The sequence below is a fragment of the Suillus plorans genome (genome assembly GCF_016647745.1).
Source record: "Suillus plorans strain S12 chromosome Unknown HD556scaffold_151, whole genome shotgun sequence".
Lineage (NCBI taxonomy): Eukaryota > Fungi > Basidiomycota > Agaricomycetes > Boletales > Suillaceae > Suillus > Suillus plorans.
The window spans coordinates 1-25,003 of NW_024537535.1; the positions used below are offsets into that span (position 1 = coordinate 1).

General features: G+C 45.3%; 7 protein-coding genes across 7 annotated transcripts; 3 read left to right on the forward strand and 4 right to left on the reverse strand.

Moving 5' to 3' along the window:
* Window positions 1–43: 43 nt before the first annotated feature.
* HD556DRAFT_1435455 (PROCN domain-containing protein) lies at window positions 44–1,237 on the reverse strand (the record flags this gene model as incomplete). The annotated part of the gene is made up of 4 exons (XM_041305436.1): window positions 44–307; window positions 349–738; window positions 794–1,051; window positions 1,103–1,237. 4 exons carry the CDS (start codon window positions 1,235–1,237, stop codon window positions 44–46), a joined length of 1,047 nt encoding a protein of 348 aa, XP_041151877.1.
* An 8,779-nt stretch (window positions 1,238–10,016) lies between these two features.
* On the forward strand, window positions 10,017–10,575 carry HD556DRAFT_1315110 (uncharacterized protein; the record flags this gene model as incomplete). Its single annotated transcript, XM_041301081.1, has 3 exons — window positions 10,017–10,143; window positions 10,208–10,435; window positions 10,487–10,575. The coding sequence occupies 3 exons, from the start codon at window positions 10,017–10,019 to the stop codon at window positions 10,573–10,575; spliced, it is 444 nt and encodes a 147-aa protein (XP_041151878.1).
* Window positions 10,576–11,926: 1,351 nt separating this feature from the next.
* On the forward strand, window positions 11,927–12,948 carry HD556DRAFT_1315111 (uncharacterized protein; the record flags this gene model as incomplete). The annotated part of the gene is made up of 4 exons (XM_041301082.1): window positions 11,927–11,986; window positions 12,017–12,293; window positions 12,411–12,592; window positions 12,643–12,948. 4 exons carry the CDS (start codon window positions 11,927–11,929, stop codon window positions 12,946–12,948), a joined length of 825 nt encoding a protein of 274 aa, XP_041151879.1.
* A 2,145-nt stretch (window positions 12,949–15,093) lies between these two features.
* HD556DRAFT_1201395 (uncharacterized protein) lies at window positions 15,094–15,434 on the forward strand (the record flags this gene model as incomplete). Its single annotated transcript, XM_041296394.1, has 2 exons — window positions 15,094–15,198; window positions 15,252–15,434. Coding segments are annotated over 2 exons (288 nt in total), but the record flags the coding sequence as incomplete, so codon positions are not given.
* A 4,261-nt stretch (window positions 15,435–19,695) lies between these two features.
* On the reverse strand, window positions 19,696–20,436 carry HD556DRAFT_1251391 (uncharacterized protein; the record flags this gene model as incomplete). The annotated part of the gene is made up of 2 exons (XM_041299013.1): window positions 19,696–19,943; window positions 19,998–20,436. The coding sequence occupies 2 exons, from the start codon at window positions 20,434–20,436 to the stop codon at window positions 19,696–19,698; spliced, it is 687 nt and encodes a 228-aa protein (XP_041151881.1).
* Window positions 20,437–20,442: 6 nt separating this feature from the next.
* HD556DRAFT_1196922 (uncharacterized protein) lies at window positions 20,443–21,902 on the reverse strand (the record flags this gene model as incomplete). Its single annotated transcript, XM_041296297.1, has 5 exons — window positions 20,443–20,734; window positions 20,785–20,896; window positions 20,966–21,061; window positions 21,272–21,352; window positions 21,842–21,902. Coding segments are annotated over 5 exons (642 nt in total), but the record flags the coding sequence as incomplete, so codon positions are not given.
* An 889-nt stretch (window positions 21,903–22,791) lies between these two features.
* Window positions 22,792–23,172, reverse strand: HD556DRAFT_1251388 (uncharacterized protein; the record flags this gene model as incomplete). The annotated part of the gene is made up of 1 exon (XM_041299012.1): window positions 22,792–23,172. A coding segment is annotated over one exon (381 nt), but the record flags the coding sequence as incomplete, so codon positions are not given.
* Window positions 23,173–25,003: the final 1,831 nt, after the last annotated feature.

Here is a 25,003-nt window from a genome sequence, read left to right on the forward strand (position 1 = left end):
AGCAAACAGTAAGTTTAAAATGTGCAAACCATGCCTCACTTGCTTACGGGAATGGTATAGGAGCAAATTTACGGCTCTCAAGCCAGTGAACAGTCGCTGTGTAAATTGCAACGGCCTCCTCCGCACTGATGTACGGCCCATCCTTCAAGTACCCATGCTGCCTTTCCTGCTCTGCTTTCAAGTACAGGCGTGTCAGCCGACCCAGATTTTTCTTCACTACTGCCTTATCAACTGTAGCACCTCGACGGATACGCTCCCGATTATAATGTGCAACCAAGCACCACCAATCAGCTTTGCTCTTGATGTACTGCAGAATGATGTTCTCAATGCAGTGGGCATTCCAGGGACTTTCCATGGAATGTTCGCTTTCCGGCAATGCCACGCCTCCGAGAGATGCTGCAAAATCGTCTTCGACTTGTTTTGTTTAATAGACTCAGGCATCATGTCGAGAATGTCATGCATGACAGCCGCACGTAACTCGAGGTCATAGTGAGACTCGACACGTTGCTTTGTCACAGTCTTCGCAATGCCCTTGCTGTTGCGTCCCTCGAACTGACGCGCGAGGAGGTTACCAAGCCAGCGCTCGAGTAACGGTACAATGCCTCGCATGAAGAAGAGCCAGACACGCCAGCCAGGAGCCCAGAAGCCATTTCCAGGACCCTTGCCAACAGGGCCAGTATTAAAGCGGTAGTAGATCAAGTGCTTGAGATCTTTTGTCATGCGAACTTGTCTCATGAGCTGGATGAATAAAATTAACAAAATAAATTTCGCCTATAACCGAGATTATGCAAACCTTGTACTTGTACCGGTACATACCAGTCAATGCCCCAATGTGCGCAAAGATATACTGCAGTGCGTCTGCAAGCTGGAAAGCATCGACATTGCCAAGGCGGAACTGAACATGAGCATCAACAACAAGCTTTGTAAGGCGCAGAATCTCGCGACATAAGTGGAAGGTGTTTCCGAAGCGAGACTTTTTGCGCTCCTTCGTAGTAAGCGTCTTCACTGGCTTCAAGTTCATGTTATAGTCGAGATGCAAGTAGTTCAAGTTCTGAAAAAAAATTAGCTTCAATGTACCCCGGCGGTCTCTAAGAAGGCTTACCTTTCTGTGGATAAGGAGATTAAGCATGTTATACCCTTGTCTGCACACCTGCAAACCGGCTTCCACCCAGTCAAGTTTTGTCATCTGAAAGAACTTCGTCGCCTTTAACTGCCAAAAGAGATTCTTTTTAGTCATTGCCTTCTCAGGTCAACTCTTGAGTTCGTTGAGGACGAAACACTTGAGCAATTTCTGGTACGATACGCGAACTTTGACTGGCTGGTTAGGAGGACAATGCTCCAGATACCAGTTCTTCACCAGAGGTATGTCCTGCGCACGACGCATGCGGCCAGAGCGCCGATTATAAGGCTCAGGCGCCGAACAACAGAGGGCTAGAGAAAACGGTAAGTTCAAAATGTGCAAACCATGCCTCGCTTGCTTACGGGAATGGTATAGAACCAAATTTGCGGCTCTCAAGCCCGTGAACAGTTGCTGTGTAAATTGCAACGGCCTCTTTCGCACTGATGTACGGTCCATCCTTCAAGTACCCCATGCTGCCTCTCCCGCTCTGCTTTCAAGTACAGATGAGTCAATCGACCTAAGCACCACTAATCAGCTTTGCTCTTGACGTACCGTAAAATAAAGTTCTTGATCGCAGTGGGCATTCCAGGGACTTTCATGGGATGTTCGCTTTCCAGCAACGTCACGCCTCCGAGAGATGCTTCAGCGGGCCTTGCGAGGCCTCATTATATCTGGACGAACGGTTTTACTTTGAAGGTTACTTTTAAAATGGTCGAAGTGCGGATATCGTTACCTTTTTTGGAAGTGTCAATATTTCAATCGGTTCAAGCTTGAAATATATTTCAAAACATCAATACACATGGGTTATCGCTTCAGATCTTTTGTGATTCAGAATCAACGTGCAAAAATGTAAGTACTACTAGTAGGACGTTTCAGTTCAATATGACCAGCAAGATTTTAGGAAGATTTGAGTAAGACGATACAACAGGAGGTCAATATCAGGCTATGTAGTACCTGCACTGTATGCTATGCGCTATTATAGTATACAGTATTCGTGATTGGTGAAATGGGAGATCATGATACATTCCTGCAGCGGTGAGATGGGTATAGTAGATCATGGAGTGATGGTCATAGTTGCAGTCCGAGCCTGTACTTCATCTCTGGAACTCTAAAACATCTTAGAGGAACTTGAGACTATAGATAGTTACGAAGTAAATCAAAGAACTCACCCTCTGCACGGCCGATCTTATGTGCTGCAGTACGCGAGCGCAGCCGCCGGTGAAACGGCGCATCAATTGCCTCATATGATCCCACAGCGGGGTTCGCGGAGTGGCGGTCTCGGGTATCAGAGTCAGGTACGCAGTGACGCGGTACACAAATGCATACCAAGTCTGCCAAAAACTCCAATTGTGACTGTTAAATGTGAGACTTTGCCGTCAAAATTACACGAGAGATGCTTACGATTCCGTCATTTCTTGCGTTCTCTGGGCTGTATACAACGCGGGACATGTTCTAACGAAGGCGTTGATTGATTCGATCGGAGGAGATTTGGCTTGATGGGCTTACCGTGAATATGCCTTATTGGGCGTTTGACAACAATTTTTGATCGATCTAATCAGCGAGTATGTCGCACACCAAAAACAATGACAAACAACTTTGTGGGCGCTAATTTGCGAATGTGAACTTGAGGCGGTCGAGCTTTCGTACGACACCAGAGATCGTTTTACTAATGAGTAAAAGGGTAATTCATTTCTGAGATACACGTGTACAAAAATATTCAGAAGGCACACCGTTCAGATCATGACGAGTACAATATTCAAGTTGATCAAAGTGAGATAGTCGACGGTGTGAAGTAGGAAATGTGTATCTGCGCCATGCCAGTAACCGGAAAGGCGAATTCTGCGTTGGGGACTTCGAAATCTACGACGGACTTGACTTCTATGGGCCTGACGTCTTCAAGGGTCTTCCTGGCCGTCTGACATTACTTTGGGAATTCCATGCTTAGGCTCCAAAACTAAGACGTTTTCCTCCCTAAACGGATGAGACGGATGAGTAAGATTACAATGTTAAAGGAGACTGACTTGAGAAAAAGAAGCTCATGGGCTTCCTTGAAGAAGACGCTGAAGTCGCCTGGATGTTTGTACATGTTATCGAGGGCAGTCATGATGATAGGAAACAGCGCAGGAGCCTTCAAGTGAGAGTTGCTTTGTGGGGGATGAGTTAACCCTTGAAACATCTGATACATAAGCACAAATTTGGTCATCGACGTCCGACGAGCAAATAAGTAAAAGCTCACGAGGGTGCTGAGTACACCGACAACACCTTTTTGTAGATAACCTGTCCAAGATTGTACAGCGTCAGGGTATAGATCTGCCAATCTAACCTTTCCTTCAGCTAATTCGGCGATAGGTCGGAGTAACGAAGCCCAGAGCACTTCCCGGAAGGCCTGCGTGACAATAAGCTCCGTGAGGGCTCGTTGTATCTGATAGACAAAGTCTCAAGTTTCTATTTGATACGAATTTGCAGGTTCTTACCAGGTTTAGGTCCCCTGAGTCGAACAAACTAATCAAGTCGAGGATCTTCTGTTTCCGGTGGGTTTCGTGGGTCACGAATCCATCCGTAACATTCATGCTACCTCTGGCGACCTTACGTAGCTCAGAAGTAAATTCTATGTATAAGTCCGGGAACTGTGGAAAACGTTTAATGGTGACTGAAGGTAAACCGACAAACGAACGTACTCTATTGCGCAAATATGACCAATCCACGAGGGTCTCCCTCCCAGCTTTGTCCGTGACCCTCACTAATCACAATGTTAGTTAGTGGTGTTGAGAATTGGAGGCGGACACTTACATTTCTCATTACACAATGATTCGTATGTTTGACCGGTGAAAAACAGAGCTTTCAAAAAACTGGTTGTAATCAACTGCCTCGACACCGGCTCGGGCATATTAAAGGGGTTGGCAGGTATGCCGACCAATAAACACCCTACATAAAGGTATCTTGCCAACTTATATGGGCGTGCCCAAGGTGAGTCTATCATCAAACTTTTGAGCATTGTCCTCTGGCCATTGCTCAGTGGATCCTCTCGTGAGTTTTGTCTCCAATGGAGGTCTTTGTGAGGAAGTTGTGTCCCATCGAAAGGATGATTAGCAGGGAGGATCACAGCATTCGAGAGGCCATCACCCTCCTCCTCCAAAGCAGGTGTGAGTACGCCAGAAAAAGTCGACGCTGTGGTTACGTCAAACACGGAGGGATCATAATCAAAATCTAAGGGCAGGTGGAGGGACGTGTCATGGAACGATGGTCCAGGGAGCGACTGCCGAGTAACTTGATCAAAGTGCTGCCAAGATAACTCCTCCGAAAGCTTGACAGGAGGAGGGAATCCATATGGGAACATTGCCGGGGAGAACTGGAAGTCGTGTAACTCGTGAAGCTATGTATGACGCGCACTGAGTCCGACGATGTGGGGGGATTCGAAGGGAAACTCACCATCCACATGGGCACAAGTTTCATTTGTGTGCTGGCCCCACAATAAGGTGTCCTAGTATTCTCGAGAATTGAGGCGCCACCATGCTAATGTGTTCGTCTAATGAGAAGTGAACTCGACTGCATAAAAGATCTCTTACCTCAATAACCTCATAGATTGCGTATCTACTAATGTCATCTATGATGCCCAACAATCCCACTTGTCGTAGGAGCTCGTCAGCAAGACCACGACATTCTTCAGGCCACTGTGAACAAGTACAATTATATGAAAAATTTGACTTGGAGAATTACAGACAGACTCACATAGAGTGGCGAAAGATGATAAGCATGAGTGACATAGCCAAGGAAAGAGAATTGACCTGAAAGGCCTTGAAAGGGCTGAAAACACGGGTCAATTAGAGTGACGACTGATGGCTGATAGTGAACCTCATCAATCTGCAGTAAGAAATCATGAGTGATGCGAATAAAGTCAGCCACTGATGCACTCACCCGAAGCGGAACAAGTCGCATAACTTCGTTCCTTGCTTGAACAAAAACATAGTTTTGAGTGTTGTTAACATGGACAGTTGGTAGCGCAGTTGACAGTTGCATCATCCCGGTAAGTTTGGAGTGATGAAGAATCAGACAACACTAAAAAGACCTTAAAAATTGTTCAAACATGCGCTTGTCTGCCCACATTACATTCAACCGCTAGGCAATGATGCTGTAATATATCAGCCATCGACATGCGTGCCAGGGGTTTAGTCATGGGTAGGCCAAAGCAGTGATGGCCAGTCACGGCAAACCATGTATTGGAAATATGCCAGGAAGAAGCCAGGGGGCTTGCTAGGCGGCACAGCAGTGCCAGGCAGAAGCGAACATGAGTAGCCCAGCCCAGCCAGGAATCGGCACATGTGATGAAAAAGCGGGGGCGAATAAGGGCGATGCAGTAGCGAACAATTGATTATATTTATTGATTTTCATGATCGAATGTGTGACCGGCCAGAAACATCTCGTCTAGTGCCTGCATGAGTGATTCAGTGCTGGCATTGACTGCCTGATCGAAAAAGCCATGCTCCTCCGCGCCCACATAATCTTCATCGTCGTCTTCGTCTTCGTCCTGTTCATCGTCACCGGGAATTTGGCAGTGTGTGCGCTCCATGAGGCCTCCACTTTCTGAAGGTTCATGTTCTGTCTGTACTGTCGTCTCCACGACTCCTGCTTCATGAGAATAAACATGACCTACCCCAAGGCCATAATGAAAGCGCATGAGTGTATCGCGATCAACGAAGCTAGTGTAGTCCTATTATTAATGCTCATCCGCATCAAGTTATTTCAGGTCGCTCACCTATTAACATAGTATTCATGCCAATCGTGCTTGTCACCCGCAAGAGGAGAAATCCCGGATTCACCTGGATTGCGCTGGCCTTGAGAAAAGGCCGGGATGATATGACACGCCCTAAGAACCATCCCTGGGTCAACAAAACCGAACACGTTCTGGTGTGCCAGCGGCCGGAAGCGAACTCGGCCCAAAGTATGTGAGTCCCACATGTGAATTTGCACTGATTCATACCATCGAACAAGAAGAAATTCGAATCGGTGACTTTCGTACACATTGGCGACGCGCACGATGTTGACGTGGTGGATCCCAATGACTTTGGCATAGAGGTAGTGCCCATCATCACTGCGATTTGCAAGTAGCATAATGTTGCAATGCTGAGTCCTTGGGTTTACGACGTCTTGAGCTCTTCGAACGTCATAGGTGGTATAGTTGAATCGCGCGAGGTTGTGGTGATATATCCGATTCCGCTTGAAGAGGATGGTATTGTGCTGGTCGGTAAGAGCTGATCTCTCTAGAGGCGATTGGGTAGTTTCTGGCTCGAGGCGATCGAGAATATGGGTTTTCAATCCAGGCAGGAAATCCTAAGCAATGCTTCAAGATAAAGATCAACGCGTTACAGAAACTGCTTACCCTCATAGCAGGATCTCCTTTGTGGTCGCGAAGGTATTGACCAAAATCATCATACATTTTCTCGCTTTGGCCTATATGATGTTGGAGTTGGGGATCGTTGGCCATTTCAGGTACCCCTGCGTGAGAGGCTGGCTGTTGTCGTCGTTTGATGCGGCGCAAGCGCGTCTTGCGGCGTTCAATTTGAGTCAGTTGACGAACAAAGGTCCTTTGATTGGTGCGATGGTACCTGCCTTTCGGGGTACGATGCTCTAACTCCCCCTGAGAAGGTGAGTTAACATATACATAGGCAGCAGAATACAACTCACTGGTTCGGTACTGTACGAATCGGTTGTACCAAAATGACGGATGGAGGACACATAATCTCCAAGTACATGAAATTTGTAAGTCTGAATATTGAAAGACTTCTTTCGCCTTGGTTGCTTGGGTGCGGGTAAATACTGAAGCTGCTCTATCACTTTGCCTTTGCCTTTGCCTTTTCCATTATCTTCATTAGCTCGTCCAAGGTCATTTCCATTGCGTTTAGCAGCATCCTTGGCCTGGCGACGAGATCGCACACCGACTTCGCGATTGAGCTCCTGGGTCTGGTATGAAGCGCATACCTTTTCCTTGAAGTGACGAAACTGTTCGCCAAGATGAGTCGTTTGTTGGTCGAGAATCTTTAGAGTGATGTCAGAATGCATACGGAGCTTCGCAAGCCCGTGCCAGTGTGACATGGTGAAAAGGAGATTCATAAGAACTTTGTTGTGAGGGACGGGTAAAAGACCGTCGAAGACAGGGATAGAACACTGACAAAATTAGTTCGCGGCTATGTATGAGAATCTTGCGAGTACATACTTGTAGAAGATCTTCGAAATTTCGCGCAGCCATGTTCAACATCTCGGAAACATTCGAAGAGAACCATCTAATCGTGGCCGGTCCAAATGAAGGGACCTTCCTATACCTGTCAAAGGTAAGTTTAGCCTGCAAAGCCGTTGTAAATGAATATCTGGCAGACCTCTCGTCGAGTTTATTGATCAGGTCCTTATCCAAGGCAGTAAGAATTCTTAGTAGATGGACTAGAAGCATGCGCCATACTCCGAGTTCAACCTCGTGCAAAATATCAACAACAAGTGCAACAAAGATGTTGAATCTGAAAGGAGCGAGAGTATCTAGAAATGCATTCTAATCAAGGGTTAGCAAAGGTGAGAAAGAGACTGGTGGGCATCCTCACGGAGGTTGGCACCCACGAATCAGGTTTGAGGATGGTCTCAACTGCTGTGCTATCGACACCATAATGCTTCTCATAGATGAGACTGCGTGTGGTGGCAACCAACGGACTCCTTGAGGTATCAGAACGCGCAAGAGTCGCGCGTTGTTGCCTATCACGAGCCATACCCAGATGATGAAGCCTTGTTCTCGGTATGAGACATCGCGAGCAGGGACATCCTCCGAGCTGCCGGATAGTGGCAACGAGGACCCTGGTAGAGGTGAGGTGAGGTGAGGTGAGGTTGTATTTTCATCGACGAACATTCATAACTCACTTTTTGGGATAATCTGCGGAATAGGTAAATATGCGCGGGTAAAACCTACGTTTGATGCCGTCGCAGCAGAGAATGACGATTCCATGCTCATAAGCCTCTAAAAATTCGCGATCCAGCAAAATCCTCCACTGGGCTTGGAACAATTTGCGGTGACAATGTGTCGTGCACTCGCGGCCAACACCCTTGCCCTCAGTGTGAGTACCCGCGAAGTCTTTGAATGCGTCCGGGAGCTGCATCATGCATGTCAATGCAGAAGAGTAAGTTAATTAAAAAATTATCATACCTTTTGAAAGTAGGCTACGTGATTACCGAGATGGTGAGACGGTTTACAACGGCGGTACTTGGATTCGTTCCCGAAGTACATATATACCGGCCATAACTTTGCATTGCCGAATGTCGTCAGCTGTGTGGCATCGGACCAGATCATAAGCGCGGTAACCACGCGAGGTAAATCACATCCTGGCTCTCCAGGAGATTCCTGAAGTGTGCTGTGAGCTTCCATGAAAGCTGGTGAAGTGTACAGTTCGCCTTGGATGTTGACTTCTTGCGGTAGATGGGGGGCTTCCATCGCAACTGATGAGGTTCGTAATGGAAATGTTCGACATCCTCAGCATTTGCGAGCTTTTCGCGAATAACCGATATGAGAGACCGATGGTAAAGGTCTGCTGCAATGTAAGGTCAAACGCCTGGCTGAGCTGTGGTTCGAGAGAAAGGGACTTCGATTGTCACTTCCGTTTTGCGCCAACCTGCATCTTCATCCAACCATTCATCATCCTCTTCATCGACACTCGCACCTAATTTGGAGTTGATCTTGTCCCAATGCATATGTCGCACATCATTGGGATCAAAATCCGAGCATCCGATGATATCGAGCAAGCCTTTGAAGCTCTGGTGCGACTTCTGTGCCATGCCATTCCAGTACCAATGCCCAAGCTCGAAGGATGTTTGATTGGGGTATGGGTGAAACGAGTTGTGAGGCTCAGCAGGGCCATCCTGACCTGCTGGAGTAGGAATAGGAATAGAACTAATATTGTGAAGTGTTGCGGCCTCTTCTGGGTCATGAGACGGGGGGGTTGAAGAGAAAAACTGGTGCACTAGTCCGAATACATTCCTTGCCGTGCGGAAAGGAGCGGGTCGCAACGACGTACAAGCCGTGGTTAGTACACTAGTGGAATTTGCGACGGGGATAGATTCCGTTTGTTGAACGATATGACTTGGAACACTGGGGGAGGCTGCGGGAGTACATCGTCGTACTGCCTATAACGTGATGGCATGCGAACATCAACACGTCGACTTCTGTGTTGCGCCAGTGATAAACCGTCTTCCTCCGTGGATGTTGTGCCGATGTTGGCGTTGGATGCTGCGATGGGTATGTTGTCCTGGATCGAAGAACCTGCAGAAGGCACCTCCCCTGGGGGGTGCACTGCGGCCAAAGGCAAAGACGGGTGAAGACTTAAAGACCCCACACTGTATGTCTCGTTGACATGGTTGGAAGACGACGACGGGGCTTGTGGACAGCGGGGATGTGTAATTGAAGAGGGCATGCTGATACACACATGCTGTCTGTTCCCATTGGTATCCAGTCGGGCCCGTTTTACAGAGCCTAGGAGATCTTTTGCTTTAGACAAAGCACTGATCAATCGTTTCTTGCCTTTCAGACAGGAACGTTGATGCTTTGTGAATGCACTCTCCTGAGTAAACTCACGTGTGCAAGTGCATTTGAAAAGCCTTTGCGACGACGCTATATCCATGAAGAGCGAACGGATAAACAATTGAGCACAACAGCAAAAAATTTCAACAGTATAATATAACGTGACAAACCTGAACGTTAAGATGGCCAGCGCGATTACCCGAGTTGCATATTCCCACAGGCCAAGATCCTGGCAGTGCAGGAGGGGCTGGCACACTTGACGGGAGAAAAAAAAGTCGGATCAGCCATGACATGGTTAATTACAGGATCTATAAAGAGTGATGAGGCCTTGTTGTATCCATCTGCACAATGGAAACCCCATCCTCACCTTCTTCCATGATCACTGCCACACCTGACTGTCACGAAACCGCCGTGAGGCTCGCCAAACTCATGGTAGAAGCCATGACTTGCCGCTTTGCCCTCCTGCATTACGATAGTGCGTCAAAATCAATGATAGAATGGTACTGGTAAGATTATTCGAACCTTGTATAACTTCTGAGCGTTGACTCAAATATGGAGGCCTGACGATGACGAGGGAAAGAAGATTATTCCATCACACTTTGAGAAGTACCGCGAAGAACGCAATTTTCGATACCCGTGCTGCTTATGTGCCGACGGGTGTGGAAAAGAGGCCTACACCGAGGCGGCAGTGTATCCTTGGAAAGATAAGACTACTCGAGAGACTTATTGGAGGGTAAGATGCGCATCTGATGAGTGTGGATATCAAGGTCAGCTTCCTTCATTCTCGAGGATATCCCAAACTAACCATGACCTACCAGTGAGAATAGACACATACTACCGGCTATCGTCTTTAGCCACCTTCCAGTACCGTCGTCGAGGTATCAACTACATTCCTGTGGTGCAATAATTTTATTGATAAATCAGCAGGAGAACATGAAAAACCATGCTCTATTCGATTCGAGTGGACATACCAGGAACAAACGGAATTGTTCAAAAAGCTTGAGTCGTCCATTGGTGATGGAATTACAGCGAAAGAGTTCCAGGTTTTATTTAGACGCTGCAAGCTTTGCTCGCGAGTAGGAGCGAGGTCGATTATGAAGCACCATATCCAGACCTGTTCAAGAGGGGTCCAAAAGCAACGACCTAGGAATAATCCGCCATTGCTGAAGCTACGTCTGCGATAGGCTGTCGTACTAGAGTCTTACTGATCCTTATCGATCAAACTTTACACTTACGTAATGGTGCAAATTTGCGCTCCTGACATCAACCCCACTCGCATTGATACTATGAGAATGTGCTTAATGAATACGTCGACACAAAACCAATGGAAAACTTCAAATTGGTGAGGGTGTTTAGTAACTGGTAAGGTGAACCGAGCACGCTTACTTACATAATTCTAAGGCTGATCATCACATTGAGTTCGGGTGTCCGGGCCATATGTATCAACTTCTTGTCCTTTATCACCAGTCTCCACGCCGATGTGACAGTCCCCAACGACATTCAAATGTTATATCAACGATGTGGATATGAAACCTAGGTCCGTATTCGATTTGTCGTGTCCATCATCGTGACATTGTTGGGAAAGTGACTCAAAGATTGGACTGCAGTGAGATAATCTGGGTGTACGCTAAGCACTGTTGACTTTTGAGAAGTTTGAAGTCGCCAGCATCTGACCAGTATAATATTCTTTTTCAGGTAAATGAACATGGCTCTCATCCCGCCACCATCGCCTGGCTGCCTGCCACCGCACCCTATGCAAAGATTTTTGTAAAATGTAATGGCATGCCGAGCTCGTCACCACGTATGCCCTCTTTACGTCTGAATTTTCTATGCGGAAGTCTAACCTCACTGCCCCGCCAGGGCAGTACCCAGATACAGATTGACGTCTAAGAGTCTCACACAGGCGCATTCATAGTGGAAGGTTTGTTTCATCTCGAGTCTCTAGCTATTTCAGTGCTCATGACTCTCCTAAAAGTTGATCCATCACTAGCACTGATGGCCAGCCAGAATTCGAATTGTTTGATAGCCAGTAACGTTGATTTGATGGCCAGCTGTCATACCATTCAATCGCCGCCCAAATCAGATTCCGATTCAAAATATTGGTTAACAAACGAGCTCCATGATAGCATGCGTCGCGCGTGTACATATTTCCTTACCACAACAGTCATGATACCAGCTCCATCCTATCTTCCACCATTCAACTCCTCAGCCATTCATAATGGCATGTGCGAGCTTTCGGACATATTGGCAGGTCCCAAATGGTTGGATTTCTACATCAGACTCATACCAACGAAGACGGCAAGTCTACAATTTCTAAAGTATCAGTTCACCTAAATGTTTTTATGTAGCTTCGGACTGAATTGTATATTCTGTACTTCTTGCTCAAAGGCCAAGTCTATCACGGCGATATCTGGCAGATAATCGGAGGGCGTATATTGGAAGCACAGACAGAAGAATCGTTGCGAACGGTTAAGGATAACAAAGGGCGCGTAACCGTAGAGCGAGCTTTCATGGAACAGAAGAGGGATCAATGTCAGCTGGAGATGTCTTTGTGCAGCCAGGCTATCGATCACGTACAGCAACGATGGATAATGCGTGAGATTCTCCCAACTACGCAAACCAATGGTCTGACACCTCACTACTTAGCAATGTGTGCTATTACAACTCGCTCACTCGTACATAACGACAGCCCTGGCTTAACAACCTCAATATGTATCGCTGAACCTACTGTAGCCCGTTCAGTATCTACAGAGGCCTGTTCAACATCCATAGGAGCCTATTCAGCAGCTGTACAACACAAGTGCGAAACTTGGTTAAGAGAGCAAGACCCCGACTTCACGCCAGTTAGACAACTTTTTTCGGACAAATATGGCTACTCAAATTGTATCACACATCTAGAGCAACGAATGCCAGTCATCGTGCACGTCAGTACTGTCAATTTTTCTACTTGGCTAGTCTGACATTATCACTGAAGTCCATCGACTCCTCGTTCCACCTGTCAAGCACATGGGTCCCACCTGGCGTTCAAGAGGCCTTTGATAAGGCATGCCATTTGGAACTTCGCTCTCAGACAGGACTCGTGGCAACCTACCTTGATATGGAAGGTTACCATTCTCATCAGCGCAACCCCGAGTTAGAGTTATATCACTTGCATGTGAAGATGTGTCGTGCCAAAGCTGAGGTAGAAGTTTATGAACTGGCGATTGGAAATGCGCCTGCATCTGACTACTCTGACAGCGACGGTGGGCACGAATTACTTACGTCCTCTTCAAAATGCTGATACCATTGCAGCTTCGTCATCACTTGGCAGCCACCCTTAGAGGAGACGAGGCGCCTGGCTACGCGTGGTTGAATGAATTCACATCAGTCGTTTTCACATGGACATCTTACAAGCTATCAGACACATATCTTTATGCTCATGTGTACATAACCTTTGTGATACCATGTACTAGTTTCCTTACCTTAACGTACTGGCTGCCATGATTTCGTGTTTAGATGTACAATATTGAGTATCTTCTCCTGCACAGCGCTTTGCTAATTAAATCAATGAAAACATCCCCAATGGACCTTATCACAGCGGAGTCCGAGTCAGATGCTGACTGCTGTAGTCCAGGATTGCTTGTGTTTGCCAAGGCATTGTCTTACACATATCAAAATCACGAGGAATGGCTGACTGGCGTCAGTGCTCCATCAATTTTGCAATATATGATTGTTGTCTGGTTGTTGATGACCATAGTCTGGTTTGGGCAGCAGGTGTACCACAGATATTGAGAACTGTTGGTGATTTACAAAAGATTACCTAGGACACACCACACTTATGAATTCAGGCCAGTATTGCATGTAGTTTGTAACTCTTGATTGCCAGCTGACTGGCATTGCAAGTAGCAATCATGAAGTTCAGCTCAGGCGATGGATGACCACAGGTTTGGAGAGATGCAGAACCTTTTCAATATTTTATCTATTGTATATCATAGTTGTTGGGACATATAATCCTTCATCAAGTTTGGCTTGTTCTTGCAACTTCTTGTCCTTTGATGCCATCGTGTCATGATTATATATTGCTTTGCCTTTGGATATAATCCAGTAGACATGTGATCTGATGTTGCTATTTGTATCTACAAAAACCTTTTTCCCGCCGGTTTCTTGATGATATACATATTAGAATTACTGTAAATAGTGATGTTCAAGGCCCGGCTTCAGGCCGTGAGCCGGGCCTAGCCGGGCCCACTTAGGCCAAGCCCAGCCGGGCTTTGTAGACGGCCTATGAAGGCTCAGGGCCTGGCTCAAGTTGTGTCCAGGCCAGAGCCAGGCTTTCAGGCCACGGCTTTCAGGTACGTTTTCATTCAGTCGGCAATGACCGTGAAACTGCAATAATTTCAAAGCCTCAGCTGTCTAGGATAAACTAAATTGAGTTTTTGAATTTTCAACAGGTCATCCGCATATGGTGCTGCGCGTCTATTCCGACGGCGAGGAACCACCTACTAGTACGGCACGCCCTAAATGTGTTGCTGTGCCATCAGCGAAGGTAATTTGTGCAGATAATGCTGCTGATCAAGAATTAGCTTCACACAGGCGGGCTCACAATGATGCAAGTCATGCTGCCAATGCTCCTTCTGTCATTTCTGTGGCAATACCTCTGAATCCCCCAAGTACCACATCTCCTATGAGTTCTCATAGCCACAAAGTCACTGTTGTTGAGGTTGACGATAACGACAATGATATCGAGCTGACGGGCAGCACACACAAAAAGCGACTGATGAAAGGTGTGTTTATACTATTTTGTTGGATAAGTACTGACTAATACCTACATCATTACAGGCAAAAAACGAGCTTATAGCCCTGATCCTCCCGAACGCGCAAACAAGACTGAACACAATGCAAGTCCATCAACTGGTGAGTTTTCCTACCGAATGAAACAAATACATAATACTGACATTTATTTGACATATGTAGTCAACACACCGCATGCAACTAGTTCAGCAAACCACTCTGACGAAGTTGATGCTGACGGCTTCCTCAAGGATGTTCAAGTCATGAGCATCGACGAGGCCTCTGAAAACCCACGTCAAGAGCAGCAAAGTCGCGACATCACCAAGTTTTTTTCCGAGCCTTACACTGACAAAGGCAAGAAGCACTGGAATTGTCGACTGTGCAGGTAAATTTACATTTCTGTCTCACGCACATTGTACTGACTACACGATAGCAAGAAAATGAAAAAACCTGTTGCTTTTGTCAATGAGGTGACGACTATGCGACGCCATATGGACGCTTCACACAGGGTAAGTATTGCCAACCGAGAAAACATGCCACTAACTGTTAATAGAACGAATATCTTACATGGGCCGAAGCCGAGAAATTTGTCTCGATGTTACCAAAAGACACCAAGCGCCGCAAGCTTGATGCTGCTGCTGACTCTCAAGCATGACTCGACGCCCACCTCTGTGAGCCGCAACCAAAGGAACAGATCATCCCATACTCAGATGCAATCTTCTGCGAGGCCGCCATTGAATGGCTGATTGAAACTGACCAGGTATGTTTTTTTTATTTAATTCTGGCAATTGGACACTTATCAGTTCACTGCAGCCTATTGACGCACTCAACCACAAGTCCTTCAAATATATGATCGATGTAGCAGCACGAGCTACCAACGGTGTCAAGCTACCTAGTCGACCAAAGACGTGCCGAGCCATTATCGACCTCTTCAAGCGTAATCTCACCAACCTTCGCCGACAGTTACTTGTTAGTCATTTGTTGATTTTTTTTGTTGTTATTTCTAACGTGAACCACAACAAGAGTGATGCTGTCAAAGGATGGATCAATCTGACATGCGACGCCTGGCAAGCGTCAAATGTCGATGGCTATTTTGCCCTCACTGGTCACTGGATCGAAGAAACAACAGTCGGCGTTTGGACAGTTCAAAGTGCCCTTCTTGGCTTTACTCGACTGAACAATGCTCACAATGGCATCCGTCTCGGTCAGGCGCTGTTCAAATTAGTTAAACGTGTTGGGATTGCACATAAAGTAAGTAAAATTCTAGCTTTATAACAGTGTGGCGCTAATGGAGTTTCAGATTGGCTATATTATGTGCGACAACGCAGCCAACAATGATACCATGATGGAACATTTCGCAGTCCACATCGAGGCACACACCAAGAAGACATTTGATCATAAAAAACAGCGCCTTCGGTAAGAGTTTCTTTGTCTTGTTTATTACTACCAATTCTCACTTATATATTCAGGTGCTTGGCCCACATTATCAACCTCGCAACTCAGGCGCTGTTGTCCACATACAGCAAGTCAAGACACTACGACACCACCCAACCTAACGATAATTTGCTAGCCCCCGCAACTCACTCCGCACTTGAACGAGACGAGGTTGGATTAGTCCGATCAATCTGTGTCAAGGTTTGCCGTCTGTCAAATGCACATATGTTGTGTTGACATCCTTCATTGTAGGAGCGCTCCTCAGCTCAACGAAAGGATCTTTTTCAGAGTGTCCAGCGTCGAGACGAAGATGGCCACACGCCAATCAAACATCCACGACAATTGCTTCTCGACATGAAAGTAAGGTGGTCCTCAACATACACTATGCTTCAGCGTGCATTCAAGCTGCGAGATGTAAGTTCAATTTAGGATGTCAATGTTGTGCCCACTGATGTTTATTAGGAAGTTGACTATTTTGTGGGCCGGCTCGGTTTGCAAGAGAAGGACTCAGCTAAACGGAAAAAGATTACGGACCTTGAGCTATCATCCGAAGAGTGGACCCGTGTTCAACGTCTGCTCTCAATCCTCGGTGTACATATTTTTATCTTACAACTTGAATTGTGGCTCATGTCGAAACTACAGTATGCTGAGTTGTCACAGCAGTCCTTCTCATCTGAACAAGGACCAATGCTTCACTTAGCATTACCTGCATTAGAGTCGTTGCATAGCGCATGGTTGTCACGTTCTGGACGCATCAAGTATCTCGATTTTGCGGAGGGCCTCGATGCTGGTATTGAGAAGATTGCAAAGTATTACGAGAAGTCCAGTAGTTCTGACGCCCATATTATGGTGATGCGTGCGTCGTTCTTTCATGTACATATTACTCCCACTGACTTTCCAATGATAGTTCTTGATCCGTCACAAAAGGAGACCCATATTCACAAGTATTGGGGCGAGGAATTGCTTGTCGAAGCACGCAGACATGCAGAGGAGATGGTAAGTACAATTCCAAAGCTGTCGTCACAACACACTCACTAATGTTACATCTAGTACAAAGAACGGTATCTCGAAATGTACAGCAACAATCCTGACTCTAGGAATGGTGTCGAAGTCAAGGTCAGGAAGACAGGGAATCGCAAACTCGATGCTCTGCTGCAAGAGCTCTCTGATGGCGAGGATGACAGTGACTCGATGCTGCAGCCCACCCTAATCTCTCGCACAAGTTCCACAAGTTCTGTTACTCCCTCTGAAGCTGCGAATGAGCCGTGGCGGCACGACTTTCACGCTTACCTCAACTCCAAGGACCACCTTGGAGATATAACTATTGTGCAGTGGTGGGGCATCAACGCACCTCGATACCCAGTCTGAGTGTCACTCGCGTGTGACTTCCTTTCCATTATGGCCACATCTGTGTCCAGTGAACGTGCATTCTCATCTGCCGGTATTACTATCTCCAAGCGCCGAAATTGTCTCAAACACGACATCATTGAAGCACTGCAGTGCTTGAAATGCCTGATTAAACACGATCTCCTGTTTCGCAAGGACCCATCTGTTGCAACCGAGTCCATAGATGATGAATTGTCCGAAGATAAGACTCCTGCTGCTCTCAACAAAGATGATGGGTGGGATGATGTTGCCGAGGATTTAGGTGAGAATGAGGAGCTGTTAGAATCAGATGACGAAGATGTTTTTATTCAAATGTTAGATGAAATTTGATTTACTTGCTACGTTTTTGTATCACAAGGCCCTAGGCCCAAGCCAAGCTGAGCCCCAGCTGAGCCTGAGCCCTACCATAGGGCCTGGCCTTGGTTTGAAGCAAGCCCCAGCCCTCCAAGGCCGAGCCATGGCCCCGGCTTTTGGGCTGAGCCGAGCCTTGAACATCACTAACTGTAAACACAATAACTAGCCTTATGCCTACAAAATGTATAATACAGCTGGCCGGAGTATGTAGAATTAGTGTTTAGTGTTAATATATATATAAATGATTACCATCAGTGGTAGTGGCTAGCTTTATGCCTGCAAGATATAGAATTCAGCTAGCTAGTTGGCTGGCCTGATTTCACTGCAGGTAGAATCAAGCTTGCCAGTATGCAATTCTGTAACCAATGACTGACCAGCCTTGACTCCACTGTTGTAGAATCAAGAATCAAACTGGCCAGGACACAATGTTGAAACTGATAACTGGCCAGTCTTGGTTCTACATGTTGTAAAATCAAGTCAGCTAGTCACTTGTTATTAAGTTGCATACTGGCCAGATAGCCTGTACAACATGTAGAATCAAGACTGGCCAGTTATCAGTTCCAACATTGCATCCTGGCTAGTTTAATTCTACGGTTGTAGAATTAAAGCTGGCCGGTTTAATCCTATAGAAGAATCAAGCCTGGCTAATTATTGGTTTGGGATTTCTATACTAGTACTAGTCATTAGTTACAGAATGTCATACTGGCCAGTTATCAGTTTTAATATTGCATCCTGGCCAGTTTGATTGTACAATAGTAGAATCAAGGCTGGCCAGTTATCAGTTTTAATATTGCATCCTAGCCAGTTTGATTTTACACCAGTAGAATCAAGGCTGGCCAGTTATCAGTTCCAACATTGCATCCCGGCCGGTTTAATTTTACAACAGTAGAATCAAGGCTGGCCAGTTATCAGTTCCAACATTGCATCCTGGCCGGTTTAATTTTACACCTGTAGAATCAAGGCTGGCCAGTTATCAGTTCCAACATTGCATCCTGGCCGGTTTAATTTTACACCTGTAGAATCAAGGCTGGCCAGTTATCAGTTCCAACATTGCATCCCGGCCAGTTTAATTTTACAACAGTAGAATCAAGACTGGCCAGTTATCAGTTCCAACATTGCATCCCGGCTGGTTTAATTTTACAACAGTAGAATCAAGACTGGCCAGTTATCAGTTCCAACATTGCATCCCGGCCGGTTTAATTCTACAACATGTAGAATCAAGACTGGCCAGTTATCAGTTTTAATATTGCATCCTGGCCAGTTTAATTGTACGATTGTAGCATCAAGACTAGCTAATTATTGGTTTGTAATTTCTATACTAGTCATTAGTTACAGAATTTCATACTGGCCAGATAGCTTGTACAACATATAGAATCAAGACTGGCCAGTCATCAGTTTTAATATTGCATCCTGGCCGGTTTAATTGTACAATAGTAGAATCAAGACTGGCCGGTTTTCAATCACAACATTGCATCCCGGCCGGTTTACTTGTACAATAGTAGAATCAAGACTGGCCGGTTTTCAATCACAACATTGCATTCCGGCCGGTTTGATTTTACAACAGTAGAATCAAGACTGGCTGGTTTTCAATTCCAACATTGCATCCCAGCCGGTTTAATTCTACAACATGTAGAATCAAGACTGGCCAGTTATTAGTTTTAATATTGCTCGGTTTAATTGTACAATAGTAGAATCAAGGCTGATCAGTCATTGGTTTCAGATTTGCATACTGATCAGATAGTTCCTACAACATGTATGATCAAGACTGGCTGGTTATTGGTTTCAACATTTCATACCAGCCGACTTGATGCTGTCTATTGTAGAATCAAGGCTAACCAGTTATTGGTATCAGAATTACATGGACTGCATAGGGTAGATATAAGCTAGTTATATACTCTTATAAGGGCCAGCCATGTACATACATGCTGTAGGAACCATCTGGCCAGTCCATATCTTAAATACAATTATCTCGGCCAGCTGTGGACTACATAGAGTGGAGCTAGTGCTAGCTATGCTACCTTGTCATTCATTAGCATTGAGAATTATCCTGTCATATTTTTCCTAGCAAAGAAAGTATACCAGATCAAAGTATAAATTGACATCCATTGAAATTTTTCTCTGCCTCCTCAACAAATCTTCCCCACATCAAGACCTGCTGATAAGCATAGGCTTGATGACCAGGTCTGGTGGCTTGGCCACCCCTTCTCTCCCATTCATTCTGGTGGTACTTGAACCAGTTTATGGTCCAACCCATTTCATGTCTTACCAGCCTTAATTCCTCTTGCCATCTATTCCATCTAGCCTTAGCCTTCAACCAGTTCACCCTGTAGACTAGATCGGTTGGAGCTTTAGTGACATATCATAGAGATAAAGATTTTTTCTTACATTCATCTATCCAGGCATCGTCTTGACCTTGGCTTGCATTATTTCCCCTCCAAAACCAAGCCAGCCTGTCTGACCCTTGTCTAAATCTATTTTCTTCTGTCACCTTTTTGTCTATACTGAGCTCTGTAGGCGATATTGGCTGATAAAGACTCCCCAAGGTGGCTTTATCCATGCCTAGACCTTCCATTGCTGACCTTGCCCTCTGATAGCTTCTTACACACTTGTCAATTTTGAGCTGACAGCGTTGAGCTTCTTGCTTTGACCTAGTCCCAGCCCATGTAGAATTAGCACTTCGAAAATACTGACGATAGATGATGGCCTTATGACCAAGGGCCATTTGAAGCTTTTCGAGGTAGTCATTGGCTTGGCCCTTTCGAAGTTTTAATTCTTCAGCTTGGAGGGGACCCAGTCCGAGAGCCAATGCATCCTGGTAGGGCATTGATGATGGCATCCAGATACCCATCTCTTCAGCCAAGATTTCTTCGTCAATATACTCTGAGATCTCTTCATCTGAGACCTCTCCCCAACCATTTTCATCATGACCTGCATAGCAGAATCTAGGATCGTCGGAATGCACTGTTGCAGTTCCAAGATCCATACTAGCAGTCATGGCATCAGCTGTTTCATGAAATTTAGCTATCCTAGCTGTCAATCTCTGTCGCTTCTCTTCTATAGAAGCTTTCTGTCCTGGGGTTGCATCAGTAGGAAGTTGTCGAATATCTGCCCTTAGTCCATCCCTAAAATAGTACTATGTCAAACGGTTTCTCTATTTTTATTGGTTACATACTGTAAATCCTCTAGATTGATGCCAGTAATGAGCCAAGAGACTGTCCTAGGTTTGCTAGTGTCAGTATTCTCAGACTCAGTTAATTTAAGTCTAATCTCTGCCATAGTTGGAGCTAGATACAAATACTGATCAGATGTCTATACAAGAATAGCAGCCTCACAACTAGACAGAGTTCACTTACCTTTGTTCATCTGCAACTGATAGATGTCAAGATACTCTCCACGTTGTTCCATGGCCTTTTTCTCATCGATCTTCCATATCGAAATCTTCTCAGGGTCTAGAGACAGAGTGAGCTCATCAAAGGGAGACTTTGTGTCATCAACACCTTTGAGAGCCCGTTTGTACTTTTTCAAGAGAGTCTTCACTGGAAGCTCAATTGTCAAGCTTGTTCAAATGCAAAATTTGGAGGGCTTATTTATTCCCACTATTTTTTTCCAGTTTGAGTCTCACATATGATCATCAAGAACTTCTTGATGGTGAGCCTGACTCATTGACTGAGCAGTTGGGGAGATCTTATTGAATGGTGCCCACAGAGTCTCCAAAATCTCCCCATCAACATGTCCAGCCCCTTGAATAAAGTTGAGGCTGTACCTTGCAAAGCAAGCCAATTTGTGAGCACTAAGATGGAATTTTCCAACTGCTGGAACGATGTGCATATTTTGAGGTACAGACAAGCCCTTGCTCTGGGCTACTCTCTGTAGAAAATTAATGCTCCACTGACACCCCACATCATAAATGATGAGGGAAGAGTCTATACCAGCTGAATAATAATTCAATGCATTGCATATTGAGTAGTCGATATTCATGTGTCTAAAAATTACCTGAGCTTGCATAACATGTTGATTTGGAGGACATATACAGACCTTTCACCCTTCTGAAAATCAACTATACTATGAGGAACAAAGCATCCATGTCGAGCATAAGCAGTTGCTCCTACACCTGTAGCTCGAAGATTGCTCCTGCTGATATTGGCTGCATTTACTACACGATGATTGCTGCAAGAAGACCGCTACAAAGATAGTGAAGCATGAATGAAAAGTGGTTGTCATGAGCCAACTCACCTCTTTACTTTCTACAGCCGATGACAGATGAGTCTGGTATTCTTGATCTTTCACCATATACCCAAGCCCGTCTGACAAACTAATGTCCAACTGTGGTTTTCTCATTACCATATGTTGAGCAGTGAAGTTCCCGTCTACCACATATCTTTGTGAAACAAGCCAACTGTACAAACAGGTAAGCATAAGGTTAAAAATGTGCAAAAAAGAAAAGTAGAAGTCTCTCTCTGGACCAACTCTCTGGCTGGCATGTCTTTGAGTGACATCTATGCACCTCAGTTTAACCGGCCAGCATGGTTATGCATGCTATCTGTGTCAAGCTAGCAAGCCAATTTAATGTGCCGGCCGGCCTGGTTTTACATTCAGTCTATGCCATGCTGGCCAGCTTGATTAGAACATAAGTCAGCCCGGCCGGAGCTCTCGTACACTATGCAGTGTAGGGCTAGCCAGTAAGTATGATATTCTCAAGTGTGGTAGAGAAATTGAGTCACCTCTCCTTAGAATGAGATGGATAAATGACTTGCCTTTCATATCTGGCTTGCCAGTCAGGAGGTAGGTTAATCCCAGGCTGTGGACAAGCAGGGCAAAACCAAGCCAGATCACCCTTGTCCGGTTTCTGCTCATCATTATGGGCAAAGCCAAACCATTTTCGACTCATCAAGTCTCTCCACAGTCGAGACACTCTCATGAGTTCTCAATATCGATTTTAGAAAAACAAATTGGTACTGTTAGTTTAACTTTCACCAAGAAGACTTATAAGACTTACAGGAACAGTATCTGGGAAACAGTTATTGGTCATTCAACAGATTTTTTCAAAGAAGCTGGATGCTGAAGTCTTGCACTCCAGTGCGTCAATTAGAAAATGATTGAGGACATCAAAAGTAAAGGCAGTCTGTGGTCGAGTGGTACTGGCTGGAAATAATTTAGCTTTCAGCAATTGCAAATGCTGCTAACAATCGACCCCAGGACAGCTGCACCAGACAATGTTGTGCAAAAACACTCCAGTGGAATGTACAATGGTCAACTTGGTTGGTATAGTTGAACCATGAACTGTCTCCATTGATGAAAAATCGGCCTCTGCGTCCATCGGAATATTCTCCCATGCATGCATGTCATCAGAAAATGGACATGGTTGTCCCCCATGGCCCATATACCAGATAAAACCCAATTCTTCAAGTGATGTGTCGTTGAAGCATTTCCCAGTCCACTCTTGAACCTTGTGGAAGGGCAAAAACTGGTGAGCATTGACAATGCAAGAACGACAGAATGTCTGATCTCCACTGCAAGTCAAACAGCGGAATTTCCCTTCACCAATCTGACAAGACTGGCACTGGGATACATCGGAGGGTTTCTCCAAGTCAAGGAGAATATCTAAGTACAAGTCTCGGAAAGGCAGATATTCTTGGATGAAGTCATTTTGTGTCTGGTCGTAATAATCTCTATTTAGTACATCATTAAAAAATACTGAATCACTATGCTTGCCTTGGTTTTTCTTTGTGAGTTCTCTATATAAGAAACAAAGTCACCAAGGGTTTGTCTATCAAAATCTTCATGACTGTTTTGCAACCCTTGAGTGTCTTCTCTAATACATTTACGAGGGCTGGAGGATGGAGATGATGTTGGGGCAGTGTCATAAAGGCTATTAGTGCATGATTCCACCCAGGTTGGCTTCCTTCTTTGTCCAATGACTTGTTTATGAGACACATAGGCAACATCAAGGTCCTTGCCTTTAGACAAACGACCTCTTCCTTGGAAAGAAAATATAGCTGCCTTGAGTCAAGTTTTTTTCTTGGGAGACATAGGGTTACGTGTGGGGGGAAAATTTGATATTATCAACATTCTATTTTTGATAGTTGAAACCATTCATAGGAATCACTAGATCACATCAACTAATCTAATAGGTATACTGTCAAACACTTGATTTGTCCCATTCCACCCCTCCTCCTCCAAGAACCACTCCTTTCTTATCATCTACTTGTCACAACAAATAACTATCCTGCTGCCCCACCATCTGCAAAAAATAGGCCTGTGTTGGAAAGGGGGGTCTGGATACCCCGACTCTAGAGTGGATTTTATCCCTCATAAAATGGGCAATAATGAGCCTTTCTCCCGAACCCCATGGACCAATAGAATGTTGTAAAACCTTCCCGGAAATGAAGACCATTGTCCCAGGGTAATAATCCAGTTTGGCCCCAATATCTGCTAATGTCAACTTAGCCTCATGGCCACTGCCTAAACTAATCAGAAGATCAAAAAGAGAAGGTGCGCCACCAGAATCTCTGTGTGATAAAGTTGTACGATTTGCAATTATTTCCAATCCTGAGAAGATCGAGGGCCAATCACAGATGGGTGGTGATGTTCTATCAGAACCTTGAAGTTCCTCAATAATACGAGTGATTGCCAAGGTGCCTGCTTCGAATAGATCTGGAGCTGATACAGCGGTAATGGCATTCCAGAAAGATTCAGTAGCTGATAAAGCAGCTAGCCACTCTTGGACTTCCACAGACTTATAGGAAGCCGAGGTAACCATTGGGTCTTCCAGTCTCTGCAAATGAAATCAAACAAAGTCAAAAGTAGCTAAACAACCACTAAATTTGGCCTATACCTCGTGTCTTTGCATAAAATATGCTGGTGATACTGTGACTCTGCCTGCTCCAAATTCTCCACCCCCCTCTGGGACAACAAAGCCTTGAGATCGCCAAGACTGTTGGGTGGAGGACGTAATTGTTTCAAGAAGTAAAGTCCATAAACCCTTAGTGGCTGAGTTCACATATTCCTAATTTAATTTATCAATTGATGAGGGGAATTCCCAAGGAAGAATGAACATACAACCCGAGAAGAAGACAGAATATTTGGCAAGTAAATTGTTAAAATTTTACCTTGCCTGTCCACAATAGTAGCTGGTACTGAAATTTTACCAATCATAGCTGCAGAAAAGTACTTTGGTAGCTGATTGGTATTAGCGAGGGGACCATCAGATTTAGGTGTAGAGACTTTGGCCATTTCGGCAAATCTGTCAACATCCCAATCCACATAATCTGCAAATGATGTGAATTTAAAACCAGGTGATATCTTGTAGAGTGAAACAACTCACAAGGATTTACCATTGCATGGGCAACTGTCAGTGCAGCTCGATTGATCTCATATTCTGAGATTGACCC